Here is a 23,347-nt window from a genome sequence, read left to right as displayed (position 1 = left end):
ATCCGCCAAAGTATTTGTCCGCCACCCGCCGCGCTCAGAATCAGAATCTGACTGTGCACTGCAAATTCTTATTAAGATTATTTTATATCAAATCCGCGACAGCGACAGCGACAACTAAGCAAACGCACTCACTGAGGCGACTGTGTTCTCTTAGTGCCGGCGCAAGCAGCGGCAGCGGCAGCGACAGCAACAGCATAAGCGAACTCCACTGTAACGGGCGCAAGCGAAATGGAATAAGAAAGAGGATTTGCAATATGCGATAGCGGCAATTGGCGCAAGTAAAAGTTTGTATAAAATGCTGGCAGAACGCTTGTTCTGCTGAAACCCAACTGACTTTGATTAAAAGTGAGATAGAATCGGATTGGAGGCGACAGAAAATGAAACGACAAGCGCAAGCAAACACTATAATAAAAAATGAGACAAGTAGGGAAGGGCTAAGTTCGGGTATAACCAAACATTTCATACTCGTGCAACTTGCAATAATTAAAACCGGGGTAATACTTCGTGTGCGTAAGGCTTGTTAGTTTTATGGGGTCTAGGGTGAGTTTACTTCCGATTGTATTCATGCCAAGCACAAAAATGCACCGTTATGGGAAAAACACGCTATCTCAATTTTATTAATATAAGTAACATAATGGCCGATATATGCGGTATAAAGTCAAGCTGAAGTTCGAAAATCTCTTTATTAGGTATATGGGTGCAAAGGAAAGTAATGATCCGATTCAACCCATTTTTGACACACAGTCTTACTATTAAGAAATCAATTCTTTCAATTATATATCTCACACACTGACCGATATTTACGGGTAAAAGTCAACTATAGATACTGGGGTCTACATATTCGGTACCTAGGGGCTTTCAGAGTTTTGGTTCGATTTGGAAAATGTGTGGTCATAAGATGACATACTTCAAAGGCACTACGCGTGCAAAGTTTTATCTCGTTACATAATTTGATTCATGATTTGTTTACTGGAAAGTGAAAGAATCAAAAGAAATTTAAAAATGTGTTATATGGGAAGTAGGCACTGTGTAACATGACATACAAATATTAAAATAATGACATGAATCGAATTCGGTTGAAAACTTTCGAGCAGGTCCCAAGTATGTATTTTACCTAAAGGATGGTGGTGCCACGCCCAAAGACCACATTTAAAGCTATCTAGTGCCGTACCGAGGGTAAAGTCGAATGTTTCAGGAGCATTTAATTATTTATCTATCGCGCTTTTAGTAGTATTTAAAAATATATTAAACTTATTCGAGTGCGAGGCCAGATTACAGTTATGTTTCATGTCAAATAAAAATGTGTTCCATACACAGACTTGAGTTTAATCGATCGTACTTGGCTGTTTCAATAAATAAACAACTACTTGAAGAGAAAATAAGTGTGTAAAATTTCAGATCGATATCTTAAAAACTGAGGGACTTGTTCGCATGGATACAGACAGACAAAAATATATATATTTATACCATAAAGGAACTCCGACGATTACCTGTGGGTGTTACAAAGTTCATAGTACATAATATATATTGTGTCTTGTTCAGGGTATATACTTAAAATATAAAAAATAATTATAAATATTATTAAATGATAAAAGTAAAGAAAACAAAACTGACCTGCTCGCATAAAAATTCAGCGACTGCGCTGTGAGCACTCTTCTATTTATAAGATTTTCTTTAGGATTGTTGTGACGACGCACTAACCGCCAATTTAGATTGCATCCACCATCGCCACCACAGAGCGGTGTAACTGAAAGCGAAGTGACAAGCGCGCTACATAAGCAACTGCGCTGCGCCCGCCACTTTGTTAAATGCGCTCCACACTACATTATAAATGGCAGAATTTCTTGCTAGTGGCAGCGCTTATCTTCGCGCTGATATCGAAATCAGTTAATTATGCGGCGGTTCTGCGCGCTCAGCGATCAGCAAAACAGAAAATCATAGTGATGCCTCACAAACCTACTGCTGAGAGACGCATGTTTGTTGTTGTTGTGTTGTTGGCGACGTACGCACGCATTGTGAGTTGTTAATTTAATTTGTGAGTAAAAAGTAGTGCTTCTGGAATTTTAAACAATGCCTTCATTCTACTTGCTATGCAGACTTTGCGCTTATTATGTTTTAGTTTTTTCCAATTCATTCGTTTTATATGCGAATATAAATACCTATTTGCTTGTATGTGCGTAGCTTGCTGCCTATTTCGGTATCACTGCTGTACATAAATAGTGTGCACACGTTTTTAGCGGATTCTCTTACATTTAAACGCATTTATTTATACAATTACTGTATTGAGACGCGCGTTCATAATGTGCAATGATTTTTTATATTATATATCTTTAGTTTAAATAGAATTTATATTTGGTTTTTGCGGGGTGTTATGGAGTTGGCTTGTTTGTTTTCGTAAAGAAAATTTTTCTGTCAGCTGTATTCCATGTTAATGACCTGTAAATAAACATACGAGTGTGTGAGACGATACTGTACTGTGCAATGAATGACAGATTATTGTATTGTACTACTGACCAAATAAAGGTCTCTAAGCTGGGCGTACTTTTGTGTCAAGGAAATGTACGCGAAACATAGCTTCAGATTTATTCAGCTTCAAAAAGGCGCTAACTGTCCATTTACGCATTTATAAACCCACGTGGTAGTCGCAATTAAAAAAGAACAAAATTATCATAACTTGTTCTAGCGAGAAAACGAAAGCTAAGTTAGTATGAAATATTATTTGCTACCACAGATTTTGAAAAATTAAACATTAGTTAAAGTACACATGCTCACTATTCGTCGAAATTTATAAAAATCCCGGGAGAAGCAGGCCGACACGCAGCAACTCTTTATCACAATTGTAGACTTTCAAGGACGAATATTGTGAGCTCACATACGTAAAAAGTACTTTTCCATACAAGTGTGGGCGGAAATATTTATTTATGATAAAAAAGCAATAAGAGTACTGATGCTCATATATACAACAATGCAAGTTCGCTTAAGGGGGTATTCTAGTCTAGAATTTTGAAAAAATCGTTTTTTTTTTGCATATTCTTAAAGACTGGACCTTTAAGAATATATTTCCCAAAGGAATTTTTAAAAWTCCTATTATTTACCGACTTATAGCTATTTTAGTGCAGGAATGGTTGATTAACGAAATGTAAGTATAGACTGCCTGCAGTTAGACTCAAATCTTTAATCGCATTTTTCTCGAAACTAGTATTTTCAACACTTCTGGCATGATTTCTCAAGTTCTAATGAACCGATTAACTTGAAATTTGGTGTGGACCCTCTTTATATATCTCTCTACGGTTGAAACTAGGATTTTAAAAATTTTGATTTTTACCTGTTTTTAAAAAAATTTGATCTTTACCAAAAAACGGTCAAAAAATTCAAACAGTCGCCATTTACCGAAAAAAAAATTTTTTTTTATTTATCCTAGTTCAGACGATAGCGGCATTTGTGCTGATTAAAAATTTTTTCCTTTTTTTTCCAAATCACCCAAAGTGTTGGAATCGTGTCAGAAAGGGTGCACCCTTATTTTCACCACGGTGGCGCCACCACGCCGCTATTAATCAAAGTATCACAAACATTTTTTTTGTATATTTTTTTGTATTCTTAAAATATCAATAAATATCTGATAAAAAATTTGATAACAAAAATGTTCTTAGTTTTTTGTATTGGACTTTAAAAAATGCCGTTAAGTTGCATTTCTAAACTAGAATACCCCCTTAATACCTTTGAATCAGCTTGCCAGCACCTATAGTATAGCCACTCTGTTTAATCAAATTCTACATTTTTCAGAATGCGTGAGTGGTTCCTCGAAATGATCCAATCACTATCAAATTTTTCCTGCAGGTTCTCTATACAGTTCTCCATACAATGACCTGCCTGGTCAAATCTGATCCGATCAACCCTCACATTTTGACAGGCAATAAATCTCGAATACTTTAAGTAAATTTCAACCTTTTTACGGCGCCATTTTGTGGTATGATAATATGTTCTGTGGGGACTTCATTATTTTTAGTACGTGTTCGTGAAATATGTATAAATATTCATATTCTTAAAATATTAAAACATTTCATACAGTCCTTATATTTATTTTCTAAAAATCGTCTATTATTTGACTGTCATACTAGGTGTGATCCTTGACGAACATTATGGAATTAAAAGGTTTTTGTTAGGTTCAAAACTGGGTTCACTATCATGAAAATTTATGGATATTATTCCCATATAATGAGGTAATCAAGAGGGGAGCCTGCTTTAGAGGCTTAAAAAAGTGATTTTTAGGATGTTTTTGGGAGGGAAAGAAATAATTGATTAAAGCGAAATTTCTAGGGATTATAGTTATATATTTAAACATCATCCGCTAATTTGTTTTTACATCTGTCTTTGGGAAGCAATTGCCAGATGCTTCCGCCATGTGCATTTGACAGCGGGCGGGCAGGATTTCTATCGGAAACAAAAGATTCAAAGAAATTCATATTTTTAATAACTTATGTTCAAGTTAAACTAGAATAATTTCAAAAAAAGCGTAAAATTATAAAAAAATTGGAAATTTGAAAAAATATAGATTTTGACTAAAAAAAATGTTACTTAAACATAGTTAAGTAACTTTTCTTAGTTTTTTTCAGTTTAAAGAGAAGATAATTTAATTGCCAAAGATAACAAACTTTGCCCCAACGTTTAGTTCTTTTCTATCCTGCCTGCCAATTAAGAAACATCGTAAAACTGAAAAACCGAGAAATCGCACGTCAAAGATTTCGCTTTTTGCCCAAGCACTCATATATCTGCTGGACGCTCGGACCCTATTTCCTTTCTAGCTTCGATAATATTTCGAATTCCCATCTATAACTTTGGGGAAATATTCTTAGAGAATTTTTAAAGAGATTTGAGTAAAAAAATTCAATTTGTTGAAGCAGGCTCCTCCCTTAAAGAAGATTTACAAAACGTAATAAGTGTAATTTAACACCCAAATGCGTCTTTATCATTCGATAAACGTTATCTCTTGTTCAACTCTTAAAAACTTCAATAAGATTGCTTCCAAATGTATTAATTTGCACGTTTTGTCACATTAGTAAATAGCTGATTCGAATATTGGTTTTGAGTATGTTCGAAACCATTGAAAATCAGAATTGGTTTGCAATTCTGACAGCTAAGCAGTTCTGTCCTGGATGCGTGATCAGATCTAAGTCTTCCTTTTTCGTAACCATGCTAAAAGGAATGAAATGATTTTATTATCAATCTATGTTTGTAACAGATTTGTTAAATAAGTCCCTAAGCCCAACAAAGTTCTTTATTATGCACATTTTAAATATTGCTCCTTGACCTTTAAAACTGCGCTTAACTGACATGCTTAAGCGGTTTTATACTCTAAGCAAGGTATATTAAGTTTGCCACGAAGTTTGTAACCCCTCCTTTTCTCCCCAAAAGAGCTGCTCGGAACCACCGATATCGGGTCGCTATTTAGATGTCATATAATCTGATCGACCTGAATTTCATCTTGTAGGGAATTTTTTTATTTGACTTAACGTCTTCACGAAATCGATTATTGTCCAAAATATCGCTACATTCAATGCATAAGTTGTTCAGTCCGGACAACTATTGCATAGAGTTTCTATTCAAATTAACCAATAAAATCCAGAAAAAGGTCCCTTTCTTGTTATACGAAATGCACCTGTGAAGGGTATTACAGCTTCAGTGCAGCCGTTAACGTTTTTTGTTTTAATTATTTAAATAATACACGTTGTAAAAGCCGAACTGTTACACCCTGCGCTACCACAACGAACAGACCTAAAATGAAATGAGCGAAAGGGTTTGCGTCCACCTGTGTGTGACAGCCTCACTCGGTAGAAGTAAAAGTAGTATATGTAAAATGACGGAAGAATGCTGAAGTCGCAACATACTTTGATTAAAGTTAAAATGGTTTAAATGGGCGTCAGAGAAAACCATGCAAAGGCTTATATAACAAGTAATGAAAGCTAATTTCGGGTGTAACCGAACATTTCATACTCTTGCAACTTGTAAGTATTAAAGCGAGGAAAGTACTTTCAGGTCTATCTCGTCAACCTAATCATTTATCAATATATAACCCTATATCTATTTCATATATGTATATGATACATACAACCGTTAGATGAACAAACCCATTTTACTCTGTAACAACATGTTGCAAGAGTACAAAACTCAACTTCAGGAAGTGTGATTGGTTATACTTTATTTACTAGTTGAATCTTATGGCTGTGCATATATACTAATTATGTGTAAGGCGATTACCAACGTTCAATTTCAACACAAGGCAATTAAGAAGGCATCCACAACCGCAACCACGAAGGGGTGTAACTGAAAGCAAATTGACAAGCGCATCGCAAACAGCAAACTGCACTGCTGTCGTTGCCCTACTAGTTGCATGCCTCTCATTGTTATATATGGAAGAATTTCTTACTGGCGACAGCGCTTTACTTTAATGTCTCGCTAATATCAAAATAACTTAGTGATACTTAGACGATCAGTAATCCGAAGATCCGTGATCATAGCTATGTGCTCGTTTTTTGTTGTCACTGTTATGAGTCGTTAATAGAATTTTGATCGGTCAAGAATAGATGCACCAGCTTATTTATATTACAACCGGTTTCCCTTATATCCATTTCCATAATCTGTCACATTATCTGAACATTAAAACAGCTATTTTATTAATTTTTGCCATAATTCAATTTATTTTACAGACTGATCCATGGACTTTGCATCAGCGCCCAAAGTTCTACAAAAAATGCTTATTTATACCAATTTACATATATTTATTTTATGACATAAAGTAACGGACGTGCTTTAGGTCTGGTTTACAAAATAAAGCCGGTTTCAAATACTTTCAAAATAATGTCACTTAATTATCTACTTATAAACAATTGCTTAACAACACTTTTTTAAATCAATTAATTGAGCAAGACGTCAAAAAAGTGAGGCAGTATTGCTTAAATTTGCAAAATTTCGCCAGAATTATTATATAAATCACGTCAGTTCAACGCATAAGCGCCGAAATAAAAGCAATAAAAGGTAAACTTTTTTTTTTTAATTCGTAATTGATTGGACTTTACACCATGGAATACTGTACTCGCTTGTCTGGCAAGCTTACGTCACTGCATATAAGAAATGCTACAGAAAAGCCAGCATGACAGTGTATGAATCGCTGGCAGTACTCCAAGCAAAACAAAATGAAGAATAGTAAGGGTGTTTTATGTAAATAAAAAATTTAAAGAGTTACTGAATTTGCGAACAAACGCCGACGGTTGTGTGCGTATGCTTATTATGTGCGAAATTTCACACACAAAAGGGAATAACAAAATAAAAATCACTTATGCTAAACAACTCCAAAAAACAAAAAACCTAATGATTGTGTGATGTTGGTGAATATGTAAGCAAACAAAAAATCAAAATAGCGGATATTAGTGATACGATGATGCTTCAACTTAAGTGCGGAACGAACATAATCGAACAATCGAATATCGCGCCAAAGATTAGTCAAGACATAATTGCTACTAAAATGGAAACCAATGCACTACTGAAAATAAAATGTGTTTCTACCAAAGAAACAACAAATATTAAAAAATATAGTAAATTAATAAATTTAAAAAAAATGCTAAATAAAATCATAAAATTTAAACTAATAAAAATTTCATTAATTTATTTTCGATATAGTCAGCTTTGTACAAGTAAATTATACCAAAAATCTAATTTATACTAAATGCGCAATACATACATATTTACATATATATTAATGAAGACAGGAAACGGCAACCGGCGAAAATGTCTGAAAGTAAAATGGGAAAAGTGGCACAAAGCATCAAAACAATAATCAATGAAATGTGTTAAAGTATGCATAGTAAATAACGAATAATTAAATTATTGACAATAAAAGAAAACCAAATTTCTTTATTCTTATAAAAATATTTATTATATAATATTTATAGTTCTTCTAAAAAGAAACTTTTAATAAAAAATAAATAAAAATTTATCGAATAAAAGATAACAAATTATATATAATCCTAATTAACAAATAAATTATGTAAATATTTACTAAACATGTAAGGAAAGGCTAAGTTCGAGCGTAACCGAACAATTTATACTTTTGCCACTTGCAAAAAGCAAAGACTGACAAGCAATAGTATAAATATTATTAAATAATACTTGTTTCCAAAAAGTTCAAATAATCCAATATTGCACCACTTAATCATAACGTATGCTCATTGAACTGCTTCGCACACACTTCCAGCAAAGTTGCTTAAACGCCGATTACGAATAGTCCACGCTATTGCTTATTGCTTGCGGCAAGCAGCATCATTTTTTAACACATAACGCTTAAACTTTAACCAACTGACGGTCTGAAGTGTACTTAAATATATACTTGTACATACATATGTACATAGATGCCAACAAACCTGAATATATTTGTGCGCATGCGGCGCCGCACTCACTCTGGCGCGCGCCAATACGCCGGCATTTAATTTCCGATACATACAATGTTGTGTTTGCTGATGCGCCCATTTGATGTCTAATTAATTTCGCAAAATGCGGAACACACTTTGACATATAGCCATTACAAAGCAAGCAACATGGCGTATGAGTAACTTTAAATATGAGATAAAAAATAATAATTGAAATAATCAATACGCACTTCAGCTAAAAATCAGTATACTACAAATGAACAGCATTTTTAGCGCTTGCTTGTATTTATGTACATGAAATATATGTAAAATATATGGTATAAACAAAACCAGTTTTCCATATGCCGGTCGTTAGCGGCTGCAACTTGCCGGTTGTCCTTGCACTGAAAACTATTTCAAGTGCATGGACGCGCTTTTCGTGGCCTTTCGCGGCGCCGAGCACGTGGTAGGCGACTGTAGCTTGAAAATAAAAAACATTTAGCGAAAATTGAAATAGTTGTTGAAAAATTCCTTTAACGCAACGGTAAAAATAACTCAAGGAGATCGGTAAAGCGGAGTGATTGCGAAAATGTTCCCAACTAAAATGAAAGTAGATTGTAAATGGAGTTTTGAGTATTGAACGGGGCAATGTGGTGTGTCAGAGGTTGAGTTTAAAACAAAAAACAAGTAATTCGTACGACATAACACTGTTGTATTTTTAATTAGTATGGAATGTAGGAAAGATTTGTTGGATATCAATTCAAGTAATACTACTAGTAAAACTTTTTGACACAATCAAACGAATATAGCATAGGAAAATTACTTCAAGATATAATGTAGTTGCATTATTATAATTTTGCTTAAAGGGATTATATCCTCAAATCAGAAAAAAAAAGCAGTTTTTGAGTTGTATTTTTTAAATGTACTTTAAGCAAATTTAAACTGTACATTTACAGAATAAAGTGCCTTCTTTTTTGCCGATTAAAATTGATCAGGTTCGGATTTCCATGACCCGTAGCCGATCTCCAGATGAACTTCCGAAAGAAGGCGACTGGTGGAACGGAAGATTTTCTGCTTACAAATATCTGAAATAAAAATTATTATAAAAATATAATTATTATAAAAATGTTATTCTTTCGATCATTACCTGACAAATACAGTTGAACTTCGCGAACTAACTCGAATCACCATAATCTACAAAAAACCTTCGAGTTGGAGAGACTTCGAGTTACGGAATGAAATTTGTATGAAATTTAACAGCTATTAAATTCGAGTTAGGAAGAAGTTCTAATTATGGAAATTTAATGATTCATCTAAGGTCGTGTAGAAATTTCAAGTCGATCGGTAGGGTAATTTTAGCATTTTGGGTTTTTCAATACTTTTATATAATTACTTTTCGATTGTTATATATAAATATTTTTATTTTAATTATATAAAAGTAATAACACATTTACAAATATATTTTATAACAAAACAAAAATAAAAATATATTATGTGGTATTCTGTTGTAGCATTTTAAATATATTACAAGGCGCTGTATTAACTCTTACACGGCGCAGTAACTTCAAACTTTAAAAATTTTCAACGGCGTCAAAATAAGAAAGAAACCTCTGCAATATTCCATTTTGTTTTCAAAATCACTTATCTTTTTGCTGTTTTTGTTTTGCTTTTGCCACTGGCAGTTACTTTGTTGCTGCTTTGTGTTTATGTATTATCGGCATTTGTGTTCAGCTGGTCATTCCGTATCAGTTTCTAGTTTCGCGTTATAAATATTTAATAGTCTTGAACTAGTGTTGAAAAAAAATGTCAACTCTCTGTCGTGGCTACGTGCATAAATATTCAAGCAGTAGATGAATTTGAATGCATACGCATAACAAGAACAACAAGTGCATAGCAAGATAGGAAAGAAAACCGTAGTTAACCAACAGCATCACAGCGGTGGATGATGAATGGTGTGGAGTGAGAGCCGGAACAGCAGCCAGACAAGCTCTGGAAAAATATATATTTCACCAACGAAAAGTCAACGAATTTTTTTGTAGTGTTAAACAAATTTTTGCTGGTTAAGTTCAAAATATAGTGAACTTAAAAATTTAACGTTTTCCTGAATATCTACCCACATACCTATATACAGTCTCAAGGGCAACCAGTGCAAAAGCGGCTAGAAAAAAAATACAATGACCTCGGTCATAAAGTATATGTCGCTTGTGACCACCTGCTCGGTGTTTGCAGCTCTAATTTCTATTGTTTGGCAAGCATTTTTGTCACTAAAACAATTAAACAAAACCACTTCAATACTTACGGGGCTCCTGGCGATTGAGAGTAGTTTCAAGAAGCCGCTACAAGCGCCCAAAGTTGCTGTGGGCTATGGTGCTTGCACCGATTTGTTGTTGCATGCGACAGACTTTCTAAACTATACCGAGGAGTTAGTAAAAGGTGTCGGTCCAGAATTTACTGTGGACGAGGTTAATGACAGACAAGAGTTACTACAAACATTCGCATATTATTTTCAAAATGGTGCAGCAGCCGAGTGAGTACATAAATATATATCAATTATTTGAAATATGTTTAATTTGTGACTTGAAAATCATTACAGACGAATCATGCCCAACACCGAACTTTTTAGAGAACTTATACAAATTGCCAAGACTAGACACCGTGACAACATCAAATGGTTCCTTGGCGGCAACGCACCACTTATGGGCACTCGTTTTCATTTGGAAGGTGCTAATGTGCTACTTGGAGCGCGTATGTCAAAGAAGTGAGTATTTAGAAAAGTATATTAAGCGTACTCCGAAGTGTGTACCTTCCATAACAAAACGTCAGAGGCATTCTAAAAAAAATATGTGAATGAAATTTGACGCGGATGATTATCCGATTCTTTGACTTCTTGTATGGAAATTTTGATAGTTATGAAGCGTATTGTTGCTGATATTTAACTAATTTACACAATTATTTTTTTATCATAGGTTACGTCGACTTGTGCCGGCAGAAATAAAAATAGCAGGTGATGAAATACCTGAAGATGATATCCACCTTATATTGGAGTACAAGTCTGGTGACACCTGGGGTCCACTTGTAGCGCCACGCGCAAATCGCTACATTCTACACAATGATCAAAATAATCCACATTTAAATTCTGTTGAACATTTTGATGAAGCTGTAGGTAATTTCCAGCCACGATTACTTGTTATCAGCGGCATACAAATGATGGATAGCTACAAGTTTGCACCTGGCGTACGCGAAGCACGACTACTCAAAGTTCAAGAACAAATAACTTCACAAACATATGCCACTTTGCAACATTTCGAAATGGCAAGTTATGTAGAAATCGAATTGCTACAATTGTTGCGACAATATGTGCTCCCATATGTGGATTCGTTAGGCATGAATGAGCAAGAGCTAGAAAATTTACGTCAGGTGTTAACACATGGACGCACAACACTTGCTACAGACTGGAATCCGCGTGTTGCCGCTGCATTAGACCAAATGCGTGACGTATTTCAAATTTTAGCTCAAGATTACTACAAGAATAGTACAGGCTTGCCAAGAAGACGTCTTTTAACCCGTATACACGTACATACGTTAGCCTATCAAGCATTGTTAACAGTGCGCGACTCCCAGTGGGAGCGTACGCAATTAGCGGCGGCCAAAGCAGCGCTTACAGCCCACCGACATGTTTGCCAAACAGATATGGTATGCCACAAAAATTTGAAAGGTTCAAAAAATGTATGTTTAAATTTAAATTTCAGATCAATCCCGAATCTGCGCTACTCATTTTAGATGACAGTTTTTCTACCACAGCCCTCAACAAGAACACAGCCAGGCGCATACAATTTAATCCACAACAACCTGTGCCATGCTGGAATGAAACTATTGCTGTGAATGAGCAAAAGTCATTACCTATCGAAATCTGTGTGGCTCCAGTGTTAGTCTGTCGTGTTGCGAAAAAAACTGCTGGTGCTGGCGACAATATATCTGCCGCAGCGTTATCCCAACAGTTGTAAATTATTAGGCGTTAAATAATTAGCAAGTGCCCTCTCCAAACGACTGTTGAAACCCAGAGTGACCTTAATAACATATGGATCCTATGACCTGTAGTAATGGACGGAACAATAATTAAAAAAAAAAAAACAATATATACATATATTTATTTTACATACTTGTACTTCGCAAGCATTCCGCGGCAAGTAAATTGAAACCTATTATTTGTTTGTTCCTTGAAGTTAGTGGCAGTGTTTGCATTACAGCTTTTATGCCACATGTTTAGTCTAAAATTCCTATTATCTGTGTTCATTTATATTCATGGTCTTTAATAATAGATATTTTACAATGTTGATAATACTTTTTGTTTTGTTTGTGGTTTGTCTCGAAAATTAAACTAGATGTAGTTGTGTAGTAATATTTTAGGCTAATTTAAGCTTGTAATTAAAGTGTATTCAAATATCCTAAATTTCAGGATTGCCAAATACGTCGTTTCTATTTTTTAATTCCATTAACAGGGTTAAAAATAAATATTTTAATCGAAACTTCGGAATTAAATCTAACTTTTAATCGACATTTTTTAATTGAAAATTCGCACCCCTGCTAATATTGATGTTTTAAAATAGTTATTGATTAAAATAACGAACAATTTACAATTTTGTAATTATGCAAATTTGCAAGTTGCCGCTAATATGTACTTAACCTATATTAAAAATGCAAATCTAGTAATGATTTTTGATAAATGAATGCTCAATTACCTATTGATGTTAGATTTATACATTCCTTTTTATTTAATCTTACATTTGACTTTATAATAAATATGCATTTGTAAGTTAAAACCTAAATATAAACTTTTATTTCTTCGCTTACACTCTCACAACACTTACCTCTTACGGGTATCACTTAATAGCTAAGAAAAGATCAACTTTATAGCAAATAAAATACAATCAGTATCCAGCAAACTAAAGACCCGGCATGACGTATGCGATATTGTCCAATGTCGCTGTTAAGTTTTCACTTAGCTGTGGCTTTCGTTCTAAACCGGGTATGCGTGTTGTCAGGCACAATAGTGGTCCCAGTGAGCAAAGCAGACTGTCTAGCAATACGGAAAGGCTACCGGACACCGCAATTTGCCCTTCATGTTCTTTAAGTCGCTCACCGATGATAGTCAAACTCTCACCGAGCAATTTTAGGTGTGCTGCCGTATCAACAGGCTCAATATTTGGCAGTGACGACTTTCTGCTATGCGAATTTACGGTAAGTGTGGTGCCTGCTGCATTACTCGTGTAATTGTTGTTTGTTGTGCTGTTGTTGTTGGTAGCGATCAGTTGTGTCGAAAGATTGTTGCTGTTAACGCCATTGCCTCGATTGTGGCTATTATTTCTTCGACGTTTTGTTGTTAAGCCAGTGGTTGGGGAATCGCCTGCATTATTTGCCACTGAAATGGAGTTGCCACGTGGCTTCGTTCTGTTCGACTGTGCTGCAATTATCGGAGGTGGCGTTTGCTCTTGCCCTTCAATTAAATTTTTGGCTTTTGTTGTTGGTTTAAAATAAGCCAGCGATGGATTCACGGCGGTTGCACTCGTTACGCGATCACGGGACTTCGCTTTAGTAGCTTGAATTTTAGCTTTACGTCGCCACGAATCTTTCTCTTTATTTGAAACGTTCGCCCATAATTCACCAAGACGTTTTGCTGTGTTTGAGAAATCTAAGTAAGCAAAAAATATTATCTAAAAAGCTTTTATTTATGGTAATTTCTTTTACCTAGATCATGTCCTTTGTTCAATTTGCCAGATTTACGTAATTCTCGTGCCCACATACTGTACGCCGTATAACGTGTTTTGCCTTTATCTTTCCTTTCAACTTTACCCGTCACAACACGTCCATCTTTCAGCACCCTTCGTTTGTTTGCCTTCTCTGTCATATATAAACTTGAACGCACTTTCGATTCTGGATTGCCGTTGCTATCCGTAGGTTCACCATCTACAATACCAGCCACTAGCTCTTTAAGATCATCATCGGAATCACCTGTTGGTGAATTGTTACCACCGTAATTTTCACCATCTGTACCGTTGTCCGACATTTCATCATGCAATTCGGTGTCGTCTTCAGCTAAATCACTTAGATCACCACCTAATTCGTTGCTAACGTTAATGTGGGATCTACGAGCGGGCCGCCCAATACCACCCATAATGTTTCTACCACGTACATTACCGTTACGCGTCGGCAGCTTTGCCGCTCTTTTTAGTTTCTTTTCCACTTCATCTGGCGATTGAAAATCAAGTAGTTTGGATGATTTCTTACGTACACGTCCACTTCGGGATACGCCAGTCACTTGAAATTCTTCAAGCGTTAAATAAAATTAGTAGCTGAAGTTTAACAGCAAATTTAATTTTGAACACTTACCTTTGCTAGCAGTGGTATTCTGAGGCGTTTCCATATCTATTGGAGCCAAATTTTGGATTTTTGATTTGTTGTGATTTGTTTTGTTCGTAATTCGTTGCGTTCTATTAGGAAAATTTCGATAGAAAGCATATGAAGGCAAACACAAATATAGCTCAGGGTTGCATAAAACACGTTGATTTAATACTGCATAAGCTTTTGGCGTAGACGATATATAATATAACGCAAATAATGCAAACTTCTATACAAAACTTTTTTGACGTACTGCCATTCAACTAAATACGTAATTATATAAATACCATTTTAAATTTTTATAAATAAGAAAGGTAATAATTTCCTTTTTTTGATATATAAATGGTACATTTAGTGCAACTCTGTGACGTCTGCAAATTTACTTAAATAATTGGCGCTTTTCCGCAGTTTGGAAGAAAACAAAGGAGAAGGTGTAAGAAAATTCAAGCGTCTTCAAACGCTTGAACACAAAATAAAAAAAAAGACCCGTTTGTGTTAAACTTACGCTAATAACCTTAGATAGATAAAAATCCTTTCAATAAGGAATTTCTTATAACACGAAACAGGATGACGACGGAGACAACTCCTCACCAGCAGCACCAACAACAACAAATTCGTATAGCACTCTCGGAAATTCCAAGTCGCTTGGAAGCGCTGCGTTTCGTAAGTGGAGGTGCTACAACGCCGACAGCTACACCAAATCGCTACAGCCCCAATGAACCAACACCAGCAACACTTTTTAATACACCGCATCTTCTAGACAATACTACAAATGTAGCACTTTCTCAGGATAATATCTTATCACCAATGCCATCACCGGATGAAATGATAATTCGTCAACGTGGCCGGCGTCGCTTTAACAACGGCTTATCGCCAGATGTCGGCAATACGCCACTACGTATGCCTTTCCAACGTACACCAACCAAAGTACCATTAAGTACCAGCATGATATTGCGCAGTTCACCGCGTAAGCGTCTCACAATGGGTAGTACACCACCGGCGCCTGAACCACCAGTAATGCCTTCACCAACAAAAGCCAAACAACAATTATGGCCAACAGGAACACCAATGGCGAAAAAATTACGTCTTGGCGGTGAAGATGGTAACAGCGGTAAACCAATTGCACAAATGAATGAAGAAATGCCTTTACCATTGCTTTTGCAAGGAATGTCGCAACAACAACTTATTAATCTGATCGTCGGAGAATTAGTTGCGGGTGACGCTAAAACCGAGGAGAGTTTTCGTTCCCGTCTGCCTATGCCAGATATAAAGTAAGTATAAACAATAAAAAAAAGCTAGAATACTCTTTAAAAAGTCAATTTTCGTAGCATGAATGTTCGTGAAAATATCTTGTTAAAAAAAGTGTTTCAGTTATGTTATACAATGTTTGTCTGGAAAGTAGTCGATTAAAAAAATTTTGTTGAACCAATCGTTACAATTCCTTAAAAACTATCAAAATAGGCTCCTTCTGCGTCGATGCAGGGCTGTAGATTGAAAGCGTCACGGAAGGCATCCTTCGGAATAGCCTTGAGAGCCAAGGTGCATGCTGCTTGGATCACCTTTCATCGGCCTTTTCAGGCAAGGAAACAAAAAAATCCGGAGGGACAGTTGGGCGGCTGCGGAAGCATTTTGATACCGGCCTTTATTAGGTAGTTGTTCACAAGAAAGATTGTATAGACCGGCCGTTGTCGTGTGCAACTTCCAAGCGGCTGTCTTGTCGGACCCGATTGACTCTTAGTTTGAGATTTTGAGGATTTCCACGTAAAACTAGACGTTGACGGTTTGTCCAGGAAGAATATTTCTCAAATAAAAATGACATTCAATTAAGAACTTGATATTAATCATTCAGTTTGTATGACCGCAAAATGCTACAGTGATCCAATCTGAAAAATTTGTTCGCAGATTATACCCTTGCATCATTTAATAAAAAATGTTTTATACACGACTTTGTATTGGATTGTTCAGTTTGTAGTTAAGCTATAGACAGCTTTTGTAGGTGTCTGACGAATAAGCAACTAGACAATAAATACCGTGTGAAAAATATCAGAGCGACAATTCGAAAACTGAGGCACTAAGGCTTAGGACTACTTCGTAGCAAACTTATTATACCCTATTCTGTGTATAAATATATTTGTAATGCTAATTCATAACGATAAACATTTTTTTATGGCTTTTGTAGTCCGTTAGAGGAGGAGTTGTTACATGCCAAACGACAAATATTTCGCTCACTGCCAACATCACGCCTTTGTAAGAAAACCGATAGTAGCGCTTATTCACGTGCGTCACTACATCTCAGTGAATTCAAGCGTTTGCTTAGCGCACACACCAAACAACTATATGATTCGGGGAATTGGGACGCATTGCTGGACTATGTGACCATGGCTTGGCCGATTGTACGCGCTACTCCACACTGGGATAGCGCCACACATAATGTAATCCGTCGTCAATGTTTCAAACTTCTGGCATGCCATTGTATTGCATCTTTGAAGAACGGTGGACAACGTTTGGGCATGGCGCGTCTGCACGAAACCGAACGAAATTTGCGCGAATGGACGCGAGACTACGAAGACGTTCAGTCGTGTCTGAGCGCGTTGAATAAAGCTATAGCAAAAGGACGCGCAACGCTATAGTATATTCCTAATAGTTTTACAATTTTTAGTTGTATAATTTCTTTTTAACGAAAGACTTGCATGATTTTAAATAATTTCTGTTTAGTATTTTTAAAAATGTGAAAATGAAACCTACACATTTTAGAATTTTAAAGTTGCCATTAATTTCTTATATTTAAAACAGCTGGTAATAGCGATATATTGTGATCATAAAGACAAGTGAGAAATACAATCACAAATTTAATAAAACCCAAAATATATCTAAAAACTTTTATTAATATAAGACCATGTATTGTTTTTACATAATCTAGATTAGTACGAAATCACATTTGTATATATTTGTATATTCAATCATATAATCGCGCCAGCCTCTAGTACTCGTATATGTGAATATAATTGGTAGAAAACTTTTCAAATTTGTTAAGATTTGTAATCAACAAACCGCATTTGTATATTTCATTGTTGTGAATTTCTAGACTCAAAATTTTAAAATTGCACGCTTAGTGATTTGTTAGCAGCCATATAAGATGCCGGTAGTACATTAAGCTTCAGCAAGATAAACATGCTTGCTTACTCTTATTTTCTGTATTATTAATCTAAGACATTTTTTTTATTTTACGTTTCAAAATTTGCTATTACTAATCGTCATGTCTAGCGTAAAAGGTATGTGTACTCATTTCGTATATTCTGGTATGCTATTATCGTTATATTTTCTGTGCAAATCATGTCATTTATTGTTATTTTTAATATGCTTCACTTAGTATTAAGCATTTTATTCAGAGTTTTTATTAATATGAACATAATAAAGCGTGTACATTTTTACAACTGAAATTTTGAAATTTTCTTTATTGAAGACAAAGCATTAAAGCCCGTCTACGTTTTTTAAAGACTCTATATTTTCGGTTGAAAGAACAATTTTTGGTAGAATGCAAAATCGATTTCCTGAAAATTACCCCTAACGCCTTAATTAAATAAAAAAATAAACAATTTAATGGATTTTAATAATCGGTGACCCATTTTGTTATATTGCTTTTGACTGCGAAAAAAAGATGTCTGACGATGAGGACGGTTCTGCTTAAAATATTCTCAATTCCAAAAGCCAATTTATTATTACAATAGATAGAATAGTGGTAGTCGATGAATTAGTTAAATTTAAATTTTTTCCAAAAAGGCGCCTTCCAAATATGTTTTTTTTGTGAAAAATCTTATTCCTTCGATCATTATCAGACAAATATGTATATCCAAGAAGGTCGTGCGAAATTTGAGAGAAATTGAACTCTGAAAACAGCGGTTCAAGAAAAATGCATTTTTAAAAATCCTTAGAAGTTGAGAAAAATCTCCCCGCAGGTAACCAAAACACTCGTATCTAGGGAGAAATGTGTTTTAAGCTATAATTTTTCTACAAATAAGCTTATATCTCAAAAAAAAACGTTACCCGGATCAGCTTCAAATTTTCGGAGAATGTCTTCAAGTATATGTATATACGCAAAAAATTGATTTATTCAAAACCACAAGTGGATATAACCTCTTAATTAAATAAAACTCAAAATTTTTAAATTACTTAATCGTTTTTTTCTTTACTTTTTACACATTTATATATATTATACATACATATGCATATTACTGTATTTACAAAATATTTTTACTTCAGACTCTAAAAACTATACTAACACGACTTGTTACTTTATTTATGTCTATTTACATTTAAACCAAATTTATACATATACAAATTTACATTAAATTAAGTGTATTAAAAATAGTATGACAACAGCTTGCATATATGACAGCTAAATTAATTTGAAATATTTTTATGCAGTTCTTAAATGATTTAATCATGTACCAACTTTTGAATACATATTCACGTGTATATTTACATTTTAATATTCAATTTATCATTTTTTTTTTATTTAAAAACGTTACGTTTAAATAGTTTTTATTACAAATTCGCTTAAAACTAGTTTAACACATTCGTTCAGTTATTGTTGTGAGTTCTCATCGTCGAAATCATCAGAGTCAATAAAGGTAAAGAAAAAGTGTTTTTAAAATCCAAAACAGTAAAATATATTTAGGTTAGCATTAGAAAAGGTGCTTAGTCTCAAGTGTCTAACTTTTGTAATATTACTCTTCTTTGGTATGATGGCTTCAAATGTGTGTGTATAATCTATGTCCTTCAGAGGACATAACGTACTCTTATTCCTTTGACTAATTTTTTGAACAGGCTTCGAAAACGACTCGTTCATTTTTGAAGAATGAGCATTCCAATACATTTCTTTTCCATATTTAATGCATTATATGCTAACGCTTTTTAAGTTAACTTCTGTAATTTTCAGAAACAATAAGCAGCACATTGATGAACTGATGACCTCTTCGGTTACATTGACTTTGTATATATCACTACGAACATTATTTGAAGAGTTGATTTGCGTTTTTATGCCACCGAAACATGTTGCACTGAGTATAATTGTTGTGTTAGCACATTCAATTTCTTGTTCCTTTGCATTTTATATCCTAAACATTAATAGTGTGCCTGCCTACGACGTTTAAAATTGTTAATAGAACGGCCAGCAGCAATAAGGAACAAGTGCTCATTTGTCGGGCAGCTACCGAAATGTATCGCCCTGTAAGAAGATGAAGTGCAAAAATTTTATTATTGGTTTCTGTTTACATTCAAATATTTATGATTGACCTAAATAAATCAAATGTAATATAAGCAAAGATAATTATTTGTTACATGGTATATACATATTAGATATGAATAAATATGAATAAAGCACAATAAAATAATAATAATTATAATAAATTTTTGATAAATCGTTTTACGTGATTCGCGAAGATATCTGATATAGTTTCATACCCCATAAAAAATTCGTCACAATCGAACTTTCTTAAACATAAACCTCGCGATCAAAGTTTAGTCGCTCACTATAAAATAGCTCAACCATTATTTTAATATTAATTTCATAAACTTTACCACAATCTAAACTAAAATTGTTATGTCAACAAGCATAAAAAAAAGAAAGAAAGAAATATTTTATACAGAGTTTTTTACATATTTTTTCTACGAAAATAAAATTGAATTAAGAAACCACAGGAGGAAATATGGTCTGTTATTTTATTATTATTTCGAGTTCTTAAGGTCTGATACTATGAGAAGAAAAATATTTTTTATTGTGTGTAATTCTCTTTTTATTGGCACAACTGCAATAAAGCCCAAGATATTGACGGAACCGTCGTACTTGCATAAGACTAAAAATAAATAAATATACTAATTTTGTTTATATCGAGAAGACTGTATGAAATGCTTAGAGCAAGGCACCGGGGAAACAATGAAACATCTCTTGTGTACTTGTTCCGCATTGGCAAGACTGCGCTGTAAGTACTGGGGTCCCCACGGTATTATAAAGTGGAGGAAGTATCGACAGTGAGGCCGCAGAGTATGTTAAAATTCGCGTCATGCGCAGGGATCCTAAAGGATGACTAATTTTCTTAGACCGAGGATCTGAACTCCATTTGTTATCGCAAAAGAATAAAACTGGTCTATGCGTGGGTTATTGCATACCAGTTTAACCTAACCGAACATAATTTTGTTTATACTTTTGCAACATGTTGCTACAGTATATAATGCATTTGTTCGCCTAAAGATTGTATGTATCACTTGAAACTAAAGGATGAAGAGGTGAATTGAAATCCATCCTGTCCGTCCGTAATCGGACTACTGACATGCCCACAAAACGCCATTAATCAAAAACGTAACGTAAACACTAATTTAAAATAAATGTAATTTGGGACAGGGAATCGCAATAGCAAGTGGCACCTGTGGGATAAAAATGTTCAAAAATTTCAAACAGGACAAATCCCTTAAACACTACTACCAATTCTGTAAAAATTTATGAAATCGAAAGATAAAGATAAAGTTGGTTCGGGACTCGTCAACCGATTTCGACTAAATTTGGTACGTGACATTCTTCCCACATTCACAATGCGAAAAAGAATGAAATCGGATCACAACCACGTTATTTGTTTCAGAATATAAATTTGAAATATTCATATATTATAACATTATTATTTTATGATGGCGAATTTAAAGCCTGTTTCAAGATAAGTAGTAGTATCTTTAACCTTTCCAATATATTCGCAGACTGTTCGAACTGTTTTGGAATAGACGTAATCCAARMWARAWWWAWMWMAAAAAAAAAAAAAACTATTGCTAATAGCTTTAAACATTTTTTTTTTTTTTTTTTTYWKWWCATAATGGAAAGTAATAAAAAATGTAGGAGTGACAGTCCCAATAGTTTGTCAATAAGAGTTTGTTGTAGCAGCAGAGTTCTGCCAAGTTAACACTCCTTGGCCGGATAAAAGTCCGGTTACGGACGTCGTGGGAACGGAACAATACGAGATCATATTGACTGAATATGCAAATTTCCAGTTTTCTCTTCCACTGACTGGGATAAGATTATGCCGATAATATAATATTATATTATATTAATACATAGCCCTATAGAAAGAGAGCCCCACCCTGTACTAATAGTAAATCTTTAGCACCTATTTCTATTTTCTATCAATGCTAATTACATATATACCAAATATATCGTTTTATGATTTGCATTATAATATCAATTGAATTACAGTCAGGTTATTCTCTTCTATTTCTATATTTCAGTGGAACGTTTAAATTCCCCATTTAATATGCAATTTCAACAATTGAATGGTGACAAAACAAGGATTATGGCAATCATAATTATTTATGAAAGTAGCTTTGACTCATTGCCAGATACAGAGATATATGACAGCGTCTTAGGAAGCATTACAGTCGTACCATATTCGGAAAGTACGAAAGTAGGTATACAATCAATATGACACATGACTCAATGTAGTGGATGTCACTACAGGAGAAGGAGAAGAGCAATAAAATGTGTGTTTAAAATTATACAAATTTTATAAGAAACAGTAGGAAAGACAACTCGAAGGGTTATTGCTTTCTTTGGTATGAAATGTTAATAATTATACCTATGTATCAATATGCATACATAAATAAGTATTTGTGCCGCTTGGGTCTTATGCAAAATCTATGCAGATGACTAAGCAGCGCATGCAAAGACAAGTGACGAATATTAATTTTCAACTTTGTGGTTTAAGGAGCTATTACAGAATATTCGTTATAAGACGCCGGTCTTAATGAATAATGCGGTTTGTGATGAGAAGGTTTTTATGTAAATCATTCTAATTTCTTCGCAACCATTAAAAATTATTTTTGAAATGGGACTGAACTTACAACATTTAGACAAACCTGCAGCAATTGACGCATACTAAAACAATTTCTTTATTGAAATCTCTCTATTAATTTGAAAAAGATTATTCAGACTAATAGGAAGTTGTTTCCGAAGTGATTAAAAAATTATAAATGAAATTAAATGGAAAAATTAATCATTATTTAATCATTTCAACTAATTTAAAATTATTGATAAATAAACAGATTTATATACGTATACTATTTGACGCCATAATAGCGTCACTCTCACTTGTTATCTTTAAAAACGGAGCCGACCTCTTTGACAACACTACATAATCCGTTTTCCCAACAGCACAAATTCTTCAAAATTACTTGAAATATATTTTCTACAGCTACAGCAACAGGTTGGGTCAAGTCATTTTTTAAGGCTGATCCTTAAAAAGAGAATCGCACTTTAACTGTTCGAAAAACTAAAAATGTGAAATCGTGTGAATTTAATACAAGATAATAATACCTCACAAAAATTGTATATTAATCATGATCATCTGTTGCATTAGTTTGTCTGTTTCGACACGGCGAATCAAAAAATCAACTATTGAAATATCCTCAAAATTATTTAGATTCTCTTATCAGGACTTCATAAATATAATAATATTGCAATAGAAAATAGTCATATTGAGTCATTTATTAAATATAAATAATTTGTATCAACA

General features: G+C 34.2%; 4 protein-coding genes across 8 annotated transcripts in view; 2 read left to right on the top strand and 2 right to left on the bottom strand.

Moving 5' to 3' along the window:
- The first annotated feature begins 9,971 nt into the window (after positions 1 to 9,971).
- On the top strand, positions 9,972 to 12,738 carry LOC108976426 (ADP-dependent glucokinase). Its single transcript, XM_018945521.1, has 4 exons — positions 9,972 to 10,926; positions 10,993 to 11,157; positions 11,366 to 12,092; positions 12,149 to 12,738. Exons 1-4 carry the CDS (start codon positions 10,574 to 10,576, stop codon positions 12,401 to 12,403), a joined length of 1,500 nt encoding a protein of 499 aa, XP_018801066.1. The 5' UTR covers positions 9,972 to 10,573; the 3' UTR covers positions 12,404 to 12,738.
- Positions 12,739 to 13,187: 449 nt separating this feature from the next.
- Positions 13,188 to 14,915, bottom strand: LOC108976427 (HMG box-containing protein 4). The gene is made up of 3 exons (XM_018945522.1): positions 14,787 to 14,915; positions 14,145 to 14,723; positions 13,188 to 14,088 (listed from the first exon to the last, which is right to left on the bottom strand). Exons 1-3 carry the CDS (start codon positions 14,818 to 14,820, stop codon positions 13,343 to 13,345), a joined length of 1,359 nt encoding a protein of 452 aa, XP_018801067.1. The 5' UTR covers positions 14,821 to 14,915; the 3' UTR covers positions 13,188 to 13,342.
- Positions 14,916 to 15,174: 259 nt separating this feature from the next.
- Positions 15,175 to 17,512, top strand: LOC108976393. Its single transcript, XM_018945455.1, has 2 exons — positions 15,175 to 16,066; positions 16,975 to 17,512. Exons 1-2 carry the CDS (start codon positions 15,363 to 15,365, stop codon positions 17,423 to 17,425), a joined length of 1,155 nt encoding a protein of 384 aa, XP_018801000.1. The 5' UTR covers positions 15,175 to 15,362; the 3' UTR covers positions 17,426 to 17,512.
- A 2,210-nt stretch (positions 17,513 to 19,722) lies between these two features.
- LOC108976439 overlaps positions 19,723 to 23,347 on the bottom strand; it is a 45,201-nt gene continuing 41,576 nt past the window's right edge. For all 5 annotated transcript variants that reach the window (XM_018945540.1, XM_018945541.1, XM_018945538.1 and 2 more), the window contains exon 5: positions 19,723 to 20,022. In XM_018945540.1, coding sequence (XP_018801085.1) covers positions 19,913 to 20,022 — 110 coding nt within the window. In that variant the 3' untranslated portion in view covers positions 19,723 to 19,912. The remainder of the gene's footprint in view (positions 20,023 to 23,347) is intronic.

This window comes from Bactrocera latifrons, unplaced genomic scaffold, assembly GCF_001853355.1.
Source record: "Bactrocera latifrons isolate USDA-ARS-PBARC rearing strain unplaced genomic scaffold, ASM185335v1 scaffold_76, whole genome shotgun sequence".
NCBI lineage: Eukaryota > Metazoa > Arthropoda > Insecta > Diptera > Tephritidae > Bactrocera > Bactrocera latifrons.
This window is presented reverse-complemented; position numbering and strand designations above follow the sequence as displayed.

Excerpts from the sequence above, each read along its gene's own strand:
- LOC108976426 (XM_018945521.1), top strand. The coding sequence starts at position 10,574 with ATGACCTCGGTCATAAAGTATATGTCGCTTGTGACCACCTGCTCGGTG. Across the intron at positions 10,927-10,992 it reads CAAAATGGTGCAGCAGCCGA|ACGAATCATGCCCAACACCG; the intron begins GTGAGTACATAA and ends AAATCATTACAG. Across the intron at positions 12,093-12,148 it reads ATGTTTGCCAAACAGATATG|ATCAATCCCGAATCTGCGCT; the intron begins GTATGCCACAAA and ends TTTAAATTTCAG.
- LOC108976427 (XM_018945522.1), bottom strand. The coding sequence starts at position 14,820 with ATGGAAACGCCTCAGAATACCACTGCTAGCAAAG. Across the intron at positions 14,724-14,786 it reads GAATACCACTGCTAGCAAAG|AATTTCAAGTGACTGGCGTA; the intron begins GTAAGTGTTCAA and ends TAACGCTTGAAG. Across the intron at positions 14,089-14,144 it reads GAACAAAGGACATGATCTAG|ATTTCTCAAACACAGCAAAA; the intron begins GTAAAAGAAATT and ends TTGCTTACTTAG.
- LOC108976393 (XM_018945455.1), top strand. The coding sequence starts at position 15,363 with ATGACGACGGAGACAACTCCTCACCAGCAGCACCAACAACAACAAATT. Across the intron at positions 16,067-16,974 it reads CTGCCTATGCCAGATATAAA|TCCGTTAGAGGAGGAGTTGT; the intron begins GTAAGTATAAAC and ends TGGCTTTTGTAG.